General features: G+C 36.3%; 1 protein-coding gene across 1 annotated transcript; it reads left to right on the plus strand.

The window, feature by feature from the left end:
* The first annotated feature begins 1361 nt into the window (after positions 1-1361).
* LOC149842382 (NAC domain-containing protein 6-like) lies at positions 1362-2803 on the plus strand. The gene is made up of 3 exons (XM_090000651.1): positions 1362-1530; positions 1637-1905; positions 2357-2803. The coding sequence occupies exons 1-3, from the start codon at positions 1362-1364 to the stop codon at positions 2801-2803; spliced, it is 885 nt and encodes a 294-aa protein (XP_089856777.1).
* Positions 2804-12268: the final 9465 nt, after the last annotated feature.

Here is a 12268-nt window from a genome sequence, read left to right on the forward strand (position 1 = left end):
GGAGTGGGTCCATGCGTGTCCTGCATTACCCTTGTGCAAATGTGTTCTGAACTCTAAACCAGACCCGGCATTGCCTTGTTCAAACATTACTTACCTGTAATCCTCTTTTCTTCTGCTAAAAGAAAGACAAAAAAAAAAAAAATAATGGAATTGGGATAAAAAAATATGCCAAAAAGGTATAGGTCCGAGCAGGGTTCCTATCCTACGATAGCTCCCTTGCTAAGCACATAAGACCTGCTAGGTGAGCACGATTGCCTAAGTGCCTGCCAACCTGATACAGGCGAATGACGCGACAACATTTTTACGGGACCCACAACAACAGAATGAATGTCCCACTCATAATGCTGCCGTGTGATTGGCCAGGGTCACATAGGCAGACACTTAAAAGCAAGTCCTGTATCTCGTTGTGGGTACAACTGCAAACCTGATAATAGATCCCAACCCCAACACAGAGTCCTGCATATAATTAATGAATTATAGAACCACTAATTAATTAAAACCAGGGCAACTTGGGCATTTCCTTTCTTGACATAGGATTAGGGCTATCAACGGGTCGGGTTTGGTTCAGATCCAAGTGGAATCAAATCCAGATCTGAATTGAGATGATGGTACCAGGTCCAAACATAGGTCTAATTCGGCTCATCATAATAGAAATCATACCCGGATCCTATAATAATTTCATGAACCAGACCCAATCATACCCTGTAAAATAATATTTTTTTTATTTTTTTTTGCATTAAAAAAATTACAGATCTTAGTCAAAACTCTAGTCGGCCCGGGCTTGGTATGAATTTTCACAAATCATACTCGGCTTTATATATTAATTGGGACTTGAAGAGTCCGACCCAGATTCTAATTGGACCTTCTTGTTATCACCAAGCCCTGACCCTTTAGGGTATAGTATAGTACGGGTTGGGTCCGGGTCAAACCTGACCCATTGACACCAGTTAATTATAGAACTAAATTTTCATAAACCAACGAGGGACCTAGTCAATAATGCAAATGATGCTAAAGGAGACAGACAGGACCCCTGTTATTGATCAGAAACTTCCCATTGACTCACAAAGAGAGAGAGAGACTCTGATTTTCTAGTGAAAGTCGCGTGGCCCTCCGGAATTAACGCGTTAAGGTCATATATCAAGGGACCAAGCGTGCCTAATCTATGAGCCTTTTTGGCGTCATACCTCACACACATGCAAACCTTTAGCGGGTGGGCCCATAAATCTTGTTCACTTCTTGTTTTCCAACAAAGACTTTTTGTAGAAAAATTATTTTTTTTTTCTCATGTCTATTTCCACTCATTCCATTTCAATATAAAAGTGTGAGATATGCGCCTTCAGACTTAGCACGCAGCACCCAACATGGATATTGCACCACAGGAAGAGTTAAATCTTCCTGGCTTTAGGTTCCATCCAACTGAAGAAGAGCTCTTGCAGTACTACCTTGAGAAGGTTGCACTAGGGAAAAGGCTCCATATTGATATAATTGGCACACTAGACTTGTATGCTTATGATCCTTGGGAATTGCCAGGTTGGTTACTTGTTTAATTGGTTTTGTTGTTGTTCATGTTTGGTTGATTGATGATTTTATGCTTGTTGATTGTTCAAATTATAATGTTAATTAACTTGGTGGATAGGATTGGCAAAAATCGGAGAGAGGGAATGGTATTTCTTTGTTCTCAGAGATAGAAAGAAGCAAAACCGAAGAAGGCCGAACCGGATCGCCAAGAGCGGGTTCTGGAAGGCCACCGGGTCGGACCGGATAATCAGAAATGGGGCTGACCCAAAGTGCATCATTGGGCTTAGGAAGACCTTAGTTTACTACAAGGGTAGGGCGCCAAGAGGTTGCAAAACTAACTGGATCATGAACGAGTATAGAAAGCCAGATGAATATCCGTTTCCCAAGGTAAGCAGGAACAAACAGGTTGCAACTTGCATGTCAATTTCAGCATTGCCATATTGAACATAAACAGTATAAGATGAGAAGGGAGAAAGATTTGAATTTGCCTTCAGGCTTCAAATTGTCCATGTGTGTGTTGGTAGTCTTACTGCTCTGCGCTGAAGTTATGTTTGGACATTACGTGAAACATGACCAAGTTCAAGAACTCTAATTTATCTACCACTAGCAGAAGATTCATCGAGTACTCTAATGCTTCTGCTACTAGAAGCTTCACCAAGTTCAAGAACTCTAATGTTTCTATAATTAGTAGAAACATTAGAGTTCATGATTAGTAGAAAATGAGAATTGGGAACTTGGTCACGTTCACCTGATGCCAAAGACATCGAAAGTCCTGCATTTAAAATGAATTAGAATTCAGGGTAATTGGTTCTCATCCTATACTTTCTGTATGAAACAGGATATAGTTTTGTGCAAGATATATCAGAAGGCAACATCGCTCAAGGACTTGGAACAACAAGCGGCCAACATGTCCACGGCAAAGAATCAGGGGATTCACTCGATGACTGAAACGGGTTCGTCTTCAGAGCAAGAGTATTCACCATATATTGACCTTAAGCCCGAGATTGTTGAGGTTGATCGGAACGAAAACAATGAAGTGTCTTTTCAGTTCAGTGTTGACCAACACCAAGAAGTAGCTAATGGATTAGCAGGGGATGCCAATCTTGATCAAATGAACTTATTCAGGGCTAACTTGCCTGAACTACAGTTGCCCAGAACCAACTTGGATTGGACGCAAGATCCTTTATTGGCACAAGTGTACAGCCCTTGGATGGATTTATGTACTCCTGCCAACATACTCATTGAAACCTTAGGATCACATTTTTCGCCTACCCTTTTGCTATGATCACAGGTACCCAGTGAATGATAGCCATGGGCTGGGCAGTTGGAATGCTAATGTCTATTTGGTGTCATATTAATCTGTTCTTTTTGTATAATCCTGTGTAAAAGATTGGGAGGACAGTTCCTTTCTCAATTGGTAACTAACTGGTTGGAGAGATTGCTGGATTGTGTAGCTCTCAATGTTGAACAGTTTCCAGTAATTCTATTTGCATATAAAGAGGATACTTATAATAAGTTAAACAGAGTTTCATGTTTTTTTTTGCAGGCTTTTCCTTATGATGCAGTAGTCTTCTTTCATGAATCTCCCTATAATTGAAATATGGAGCTCCTCTTGTCCTTTTTCATTCTTCATCAAGAGTAGAACCTTCTTTGGTGGGCATGGATTGAACGAATCTGAATATCCTCGAGGTGAGAGGAGACTAATCCGTTTTTGCAGAAATTATTCCATTGCATGTCGTCATGTCACCAAACAAAGTGGTAGACATGAGCATAGCCGAATTGGCTGGTTTCTCTAGTAGTGAATGTTTTATTTGTGGGGCATAAACAGTGAGCATAGGTCATCTATGGTGGGTCTCCAAGGTGTTCTCTTGAGCACGTTTAATAAGTCTAAAACATGCACATGATGCCAAGGGGCCTAGCAAGCTTCAAATTTCTTGAAAGCATGTCTATTTGTAACTTGATCAATGCAGCAATTTGGTATAATATGTAAAAGATATGTGAAGTGGAAGACTCAAAAAGTTCTTCACATATTTCATTGATTTCTCGACTTTTAAGGATACAATTCTGTTACAGCCAAACGGTAGCTTATCTGTTATTGTTACCTACAGAAATTATGTTACAACAAAACAATAAAGATAAGATGATATGGTTAACGATGTTAAATAAATATCGGTTAAAATATGTTACTGATATCGTTAAAGATAAGCTGCTGTCATCTTTAACGATATCTCCTCAAACTGTGGCATGAATATCTCAACGCCCAGTTAACATATCTTTGAGGTGCTTAGACTCCCCCTCAAACTGTGGCATGAATATCTTCGAACGCCCAGTTTGTAAACCAAGTGCTGAAAAGATTCTCGTCCAAGTGCCTTTGTGAAAAGATCAGTTATTTGGTCCTTGCTGCGGATATAACAAGTGTGTATAGTTCCAAGGATGAGTTGATCGTGAGCCACAAGACAATCAATGTCAATGTGCTTGGTCCATTCATAAAAAACTGGGTTAGCTGCGATGTGAAGGGCTGCCTGATTATCACAGTAAAGATTGACTGGGAGAGGATGCTTAATTCAAAGATTGTGCAACAAGCCTTTAAGCCAAAGAATCTCGCAAACAGTGTTTGCCATGGAACTATATTCGGACTCAACAAAAGACCGAGAGACAGAAGACCGAGAGACTGTCACTTGCTTCTTAGTCTTCCATGAGATGGGACTGGAACCAATAAAGATGCAGTAGCCAGTAACAGATCAACGAGTTTGAGGACGGGCAGCCCAGTTTGAATCACAGCAAGCATTGAGTTGCAAAGTGATACCTCGTTGGAACAGAAGACCTTGTCCAGGTCGAGATTTGATATAGCGCATTACACGAATAGCAGCATTGAAGTGTAACTCATGTGGTTGGTGCATGTATCGACTAAGAACATGAACCACATATTGCAGATCCGACCTTGTGATGCTTAAATAAAGTAAGCGTCCTACTAGCTGATGATATTTTGTTGGGTAGGATAGCAGTGGTCCACGATCTACATCAAGCGCATGCTTCTGTTCCATATGAAACTCGGCGGGTTTGGATCCCAACAAACCCATCTCATTGACAATCTCTAAAGCATATTTTTGTTGACACAAATAAATGTCTGGTTTGGATTGTGCCACTTTTAGACCTAGGAAATATTTTAAGAATCCTAAATCCTTCATATGGAACTGTTGAGACAAAAATTGCTTAAACTGCTCAATTTCTGTTGAATGATTTTCTGCAATAACCAGATCATCAACATAGACCAGTACAACCATAAAAATATGATCTTTGGAATAGACAAACAAGGAATAGTCCGCCTTTGACTGTTTAAAATCGAACTCTTCAAGAGCATGTGAGAACTTTGAGAACCAATTTATGGGCGCCTGCTTTAAATCATAAAGAGATTTATTAAGTTTACAAACTAAATTCTCTCCTTGTATACCATATCCTGGTGGAATCTGCATGTACACATCTTCAAACAGATCACCATGCAAAAAAGCATTGTGCATATCCATTTGACATAAAATCCAATTATGTGCAACAACAATAGCAAGCAGAGTGCGAACAATTACCATCTTGGCTACTAAGGCAAAGGACTCTATGTAGTCAAGACTTTCTTGTTGAGAGTACCCCTTGGCTACTAGTCAGGCCTTATAACATTCAATAGTCCCATCTGACTTCAATTTCACTTTATATACCCATTTTCATCCAATAGGTTTCACTCCGGTAGACAAAGAAATAATAGTCCAAGTGTGATTATCTCGTAAAGCATACATCTGACAATCCATGGCATCTATCCAATGTTTAAACTGAATGGCTTGATCATATGACTCAGGTTCATGCAGGGTAGACAAAGCAACAACAAAGGCTTTATGAAAATGTGAGAGCTTTAACAAGGAGAAATAGCTTGACAAAGGATAACATGTACCTTTCCATTTTTCTTGAGTCGAATTTGAGATTTGAGCTAGTGAAGAACTAAATGAGCAATAAAAATCCCCTAGCCAGGTGGAGGGATTTCTTATTCTTGTGAAATGTCTACTTACTTCTTCATGAGAAGATGTGGGTGAGCTTGGTTCAGTTTGAGAGGAAGGTTAATGTTATTATGCAAAATTTTACTTTCGCTTTCAAACTGACCTTTTGAAAAGATTTTAAAAAACTCGCATCCTTTTTGAAAATATAGGAAAATTGAGAGACGGGACTCGTCTGTCGATACGAGGTTCAACCGTTCCTGGCACCATAACCAGGGGTAATCGAACCAAGGATCGAATATTGTGTCTTGCTTGCTTAACTGTCTGAGAAATTATTCTAAGTCCTAGAATGCAGAAAGAATCATACATGTGCTATGATTTTTGGAAAAGATTGATTGAAAACATGATGCATGCTTGAAATTGTTGAAAAATACTTTTAAAAAGGATATATTTTGAGAAAATCGATTTTTCTAAAGAAGGACTGGGTGTGTGGCCTTAGTCTAAATGATGCAACCTTATTCTAAGTGGTGCATGAACGTTATTTTATCAAAACTCTATTTGAAAAAAGATTTGAGAAAAATCATTGAGAAATCCCCCTCTATTTCAAAAATTTATTTTGTATAAAAGGAATTTTTGTGCCTTATAGAATTTGAATGAAATAAATTCGCTATATATCCCTGACTATGGCCACGAATATGCTTTGAATATATCTCATTAAATCCTAAAATGAGGGTTTTGAAATAAAAGTGTTGAAAATATGCAATGATTTTTTAAGATAGCCTAAGAGTGTAGGCTGTTTGTAACTTAACAGAAGATGATAAATATGAGTTTCATTTGTATTTTGACTATGGCCACAAATACGAACTCCACTAAGTTTATTAACTTCTTAGAAGAAGATGCATGTGCCATTCATGTTGAACATTGTGAAATTCGAAATATGCATATGAATCATCAACCATAGCAGTTAATATTGAAAATAAACTATATGCAAATGCAACCCTAATCTATACAGAAAATGAAATTTTCACTATTTTGGATGTTTGATTACAATTTACATTGAATAATTGAATAATGAAATAAAGAGGAAAATAAAGTCTTGACCTATTCTGCAAAATCAACAAATAAGTTAGTAGAAAAATATAAGCTTTTCAGAATTTATTCAAAAATATCTAGAAATTGAGGGATATTTGTCCGTAATAAGCTTTTTTTTCCATGCATTCATAAAATAAAATTTTTAAATAAACCAAATAAACATGCATAATTTAATAAAATATGAAACTAAACTAATTATAAAATTAGAAATTCGGAATTGAGGAAAAAATGACCAAAATACCTCTGAAAGGTGAGAACAATTGCAAAACAGTGTTAAAAATCAAGGTTTTTCAGAAAAGATCTTTGAAAGATGCTTAATCTGAAGACCAAACGGATTTGAAACGATGCCAAATTGGGTGGAGAGCACCCTAACATGGTCAAGAACATGATCACAGTCTAAAATCATGAAAATAATTCATGAGAATAATGAAATCAATGAAAAGATTAAACTTGCCCGTATTTCAACAAAACAGGACTCTGCGGGAATTTGGTTTTTGAGAAACAACTAAATAAGATATCAAACGACTTCTAAAAATCATGAAAATCGACATGGACACTGTTAGCAACCCTAAAAACTACATATAGTTGAAAAATAAATTTTTATAATGATTCAAGAACAAATATTAAATAAAAAGAAAGAAATTAGGCTATTGAACATGTTATTATATACCTGTCACGGTGTTAGATCGAAATAAAATATCAAACAACAATGAAAATTTATAAAATTTGACAAAGATAAAATAGACATGACGACAGAGAGACTCCTTTTTACAGATCAAAAAAATCATCTTCGATTAGGAAGATATGATTCTGACAAGATGCACTTGATTCTAGCCAATGCCCGACGATTCAAGAAAGACAGACCTCGGTTTTGGGTTAAAATAAAATAGCAAATGACCTAAAAAATTACCAAAATTATATAGAAGAAACTAGACACGTAAACAAAGATATCACTTTTTATAGATCGGAGAGATCATCTCCAATTAGGAAAAAATCACTATGGCAAGATGGTTCTAAATCTAAGCAATGCCTGGCGATTCAGAAAAACAAATTTCGGTTTTTGGTTTCAAGAAAATAGTAAACGATGGTAAAAAACCATACCACATAAACTAGACATATAGACGAATCAGTCACTTTTTAAGGATCGGAAATATGATCTCCGGTTAGAGAGATATCGCTCCGGCAAGATGAACCTGAATCCAAACCGTGCGTGACGATTTAAGAAGAACATGTTCGGATGTTGGGTGAAAATAAAATAGTAAACTACCATCAAAAATCACAAAAATCACAAAAATCACACATAAGAAACTAGATACACAGACGAAGATGCCACTTTCTATGGATCTGAAATACAATCTCCGGTGAGAGAGATATGACTCCGGCAAGTTGCTCTTGATTCTGCACAGCGTTTTCATGGTGCAGAAAATAGGTTTCGGTTCATGAATTTATAAATGGGCTATTTGATGCCCAAAAATCATAAAATTTTGCAAGATTCATGCCAATATATGTATCTAACCCTCATAAAAAATTTAGATCAAATCAATGAAAATACTCACATAAAATAGCATTGCTAATGCGTGGCCAAAATCAAGATTCATGCAGAACTTAGGTCGGAAGAGGAGCCAAAGGAGAGAGAAAGCCTAAGGGAGAGAGGGATGAGATATTAGAAGGAGATGGGCTGGACGTCCAACCTTTGGCCCCTTTTATAATAAAATTTGAGAGAAGAAAATAGGGATCTAGAAGAACTAATTAACCTAATTGGCACCTAATTAGGAAACTAAAGGGGGGGGGGATTTTCTAATTGAATACTAATTAAATTTTATTTTGACTTTTCAAACTAATTAAGACTCTAACAAGACCTAAATGAGTTTAAAAACCTCCAAATGTGGCTCCACCTAGGTGGGACCCACATTTGGTTTTGAAACAATTAAAATAAAGGTTTTAAAAGAAAAGTTAAAAACAAATAAAAATAAAACTAAAAGTTAAAAATAAGAAAATAGTCCTAAATCAACTAGACTTATGACATAACAAAAATTTAAAAAATAAAATGAAGGGAATCAAAAGGTGACACCACCTGGGTGGGTCTTTTGGATTTGGATTGGATCTAAGATCTGTTTTGAATTTTGAGTTTGATAAAAAATCCGAATCGAAATTCGAACTGGATCCAGATCTGACATTGAAAAAGATTTTTCTGAAAGGCATTTTAAAATATCAAATGTAAATCACTGGGCTTAGATGTAAGATATAAAAATTGATTTTTGAATCGTAGTTTTGAAATTGAAAGAAAAACTTTGAATTCGGATCTAGATCTAAAGTTTGAAAATGACAAATGGATCTGGATCTCGAACCATGAGCTTGATCCATGTTTGAAAATGATGAAAGAATCCTGGATGAAATTGGAAAATCAATCTTGGATCTTGATAAAGCAGATGAAATGGTTCTCGGATCAGAGATAGACTTAAAAAGTGGATCTTGGATCAAAAATTGATCTTGGATTGAAGAACGGATCCGATATAACAAATGATTGGATTCTAGATATCTGATGAGATAATCCAGGTTCAAAAAATAAATTGAACTCTGGATATAGTTAATAGAGTGAATTGAATAACAAGATCTATGTACAGAATAAAGAATGGATATTAGATCAGATATTGGATCTAATGTCCAAATTGAAATATGAATTGGATCTCGGATATACATAAAATATCATATAAAGGAATTAATTCGAGTCCAGATTGGGAATTGTCCCAGGCTTAGAAATGGACAGAACTGATGTTATGAATGAAAATGATCGAGAAATGATTTTCGCCCTGCAGGGTAAAGAGTGACACTGGGCTGAACTGGTTTAAACTGGATTGAACTAAGTTGAACTGGGTTCTAGGGTTTTTACACTCAGATGAACTAAAAAGACACCGACTCAACTAGATTCCTAGACTGGATGATCGAAAAATGATACAATTCTCAATGAAATTGTGAGAAATGCACACTGTAGAGAAGCAAATAACGAGAGTGTACTGGGTTTGAGCTGAAATAAAGATCAGTTATACTGAGATGAACTAAATTTGAAGCTTAAACACTAGCTGGGCTGACAAAAATCAGCTCAATTCTAGCTGAAATGAACTCCAAGAAAGTGAGAAACAAATTTAAACTTCAACTGGACCACTTAAACTCCCGATGAGCTCAAGTTAGACACATAAGAATAGGATCTACTGGAATTGACTGACTCTAGAACATTTGACTGAAATTCGAGCCAGAAATGAGCTCATTTCTCACAAAATAAACCAATATTAGCTAAAATGAACAGGGTTTACTCATCGTGAGCTCTGAGGAGCTAGAAATGACTAACATTCTAACTCTTTTAAACTTAAAATGAGCTTGGTTGGGTCTGACTGACAAGGGTCTAAGGTGACATAAGAGTAAAATGGTAATTTTGTTGACAGAATGGGGTAAAATGACCTCTAGATTGGAATGAACCTAGGGATTAGACTCCTACACTGTACTACAAAGTCGACATCTATGAAAAGAGGGTGTCCAAAATAGACCTGGAAAATTTGGGGTGTTTACAGATGCCCCTCTTTGCTACTAAGTCGGTTGAAAGCCAAACTTAGTAGCAAAGAAAAACACAACAAATTTGGAAGTTGAGAATAGAAAACAAGAGTAAAATGGTAGATTTTGGAAAAACTCCTAAAAAAGTAGAAAAAGTTCTAGATCTAAGATTTCCAACGAGGTATGAAATGTGAGTAGACAATGAAAGGAAGCTGCCAAATAATATAAATTGTCATGAAAAATAGCATAGTTTTTGTGTTTTTCTGGTTTTCCTGCAATTTCTACATGTGGTGCGAAGACTGTTGTGGTTGTTCCATGTGATCTGGAGATTTCACTGCCTCTAGATTGTTTGTTTGCTCATGGTTGGGAAATGGATCAGTATAGATACCCAGATTCTCATCTCCGACTAGTTCTTCATCTCCATTATCCAGGAGACATTGGATAATGGGTCGGAGAGTGATACACTGTTTGGTGTCATGCCCCATGGTCCGATGGAATCACTACAAGAAATTAGAGTTTTAATGGTGCATCACTGCACCAGTAGATGCGCCATTATGCTGGTAAAGGTTTTACTGACGCAAATTACACACCAGTGAAAATCATTTTCACTAGCGCAAGTTTAGCACCAGTAAAAAGTTTCCACAGCGCCAGTGAAAATCTGCTTCATTGTGCTTTTTGCCTTTGCTGGCACACTTAGTGCACCAGTAAAAGTGGAAAATAGTAAAAACAATAAAAATAATGTGCCCTGGAATGATATCCTTGGAATGATTTTAGGTGTTTGCTAAATATATTGAGTTTTGTTTGGTATTTCACAATTATGCAACTGGAGTCTCATGCTCATTATGCATAGCAGTGTGTGTATAAACATGAAAAAAATGCAAATTTGTCCTGCAACATAAGAAACATGCAAGACATGATTTAAAAAAAAAAAAGACATCCATAACAATTGCATCAACAGATACCAAGATCTGAAATTTGTCCTGCAACAGTGTCTGTTTCCCAACAGTGGAGAACAAGAAAGCGTGTTCACTCAACACTTATTTCACAAGAGGTCTAGGAGATGGAAATCAAGAGAGGATTTAAAGTATGTTATATCCAAGGCATAATACTGCAGAACACAAGATAGATATCATCAGCAAAATGGTATCTATAACATACCAAATAAACAGGCATAAACTACAATAACTACTGCAGGATCACAAGTTACTAGGCATTACAGCTGGAGAGAACAAATGAAGTGAACCATGAGGAAAAAGCATGAGACTTTGCCAACACACCTGCTTGCAATGAAGCCTAAAATCATTTAGAAAGCAACCAACAAACACTGTCTAAGAAATCAAAATGAAACTAACAAGAACAAAGAATAAAAGGAGATACAATTTCATATTGTGTAAGCCAGAAAGAAACTATATAAATAAATAACTATGTAGTTTCAAGCTCTCTGAGCATAGTTTAGAAAGCAACCAACAAACACTGTCCAAGAAATCAAAATGAAACTAGCAATAACAAAGAATAAAAGGAGATGAAAATTCATATTGTGTAAGCCAGAAAGAAACTATATAAATAAATAATTATGTAGTTCAAAAGCAATCAAGAAACACTGTCCAAGAAATCAAAATGAAACTAGCAAGAACACAGAATAAAAGGAGATGCAAATTCATATTGTGTAAGCCAGAAAGAAACTATATAAATAACTAACTAACTAGTTTCAAGCTATCTGAGCATAGTTTAGAATTTAGAAAGCAACCAAAAAACACTGTCCAAGAAATCAAAATGAAACTAGCAAGAACAAAGAATAAAAGGAGATGCAAATTCATATTGTGTAAGCCAGAAAGAAACTATATAAATAAATAACTAACTGGTTTCAAGCTCTCTGACCATAGTTTAGAAAGCAACCAACAAACACTGTCCAAGAAATCAAAATGAAACTAGCAAGAACAAAGAATAAAAGGTCATGCAAATTCATATTGTGTAAGCCAGAAAGAAACTATATAAAGAAAGCAAATATAGAAAATGGATAAAAGAAAGCACACAGTAGACCCATCTAGTGGGCAACACAGTCTATCATCTCATCCTCTCTATAGTAGTGTTTCGCTGTCAACAGATAAGTGGAGGACATAGGCACAAGTGCAAGA

Source organism: Nuphar pumila, chromosome 3 (assembly GCF_984573655.1).
Source record: "Nuphar pumila chromosome 3, dmNupPumi1.hap1.1, whole genome shotgun sequence".
In the NCBI taxonomy this organism is placed as follows: Eukaryota; Viridiplantae; Streptophyta; class Magnoliopsida; order Nymphaeales; family Nymphaeaceae; genus Nuphar; species Nuphar pumila.

Excerpts from the sequence above, each read along its gene's own strand:
- LOC149842382 (XM_090000651.1), top strand. The coding sequence starts at position 1,362 with ATGGATATTGCACCACAGGAAGAGTTAAATCTTCCTGGCTTTAGGTTC. Across the intron at positions 1,531-1,636 it reads TGATCCTTGGGAATTGCCAG|GATTGGCAAAAATCGGAGAG; the intron begins GTTGGTTACTTG and ends CTTGGTGGATAG. Across the intron at positions 1,906-2,356 it reads ATGAATATCCGTTTCCCAAG|GATATAGTTTTGTGCAAGAT; the intron begins GTAAGCAGGAAC and ends TGTATGAAACAG.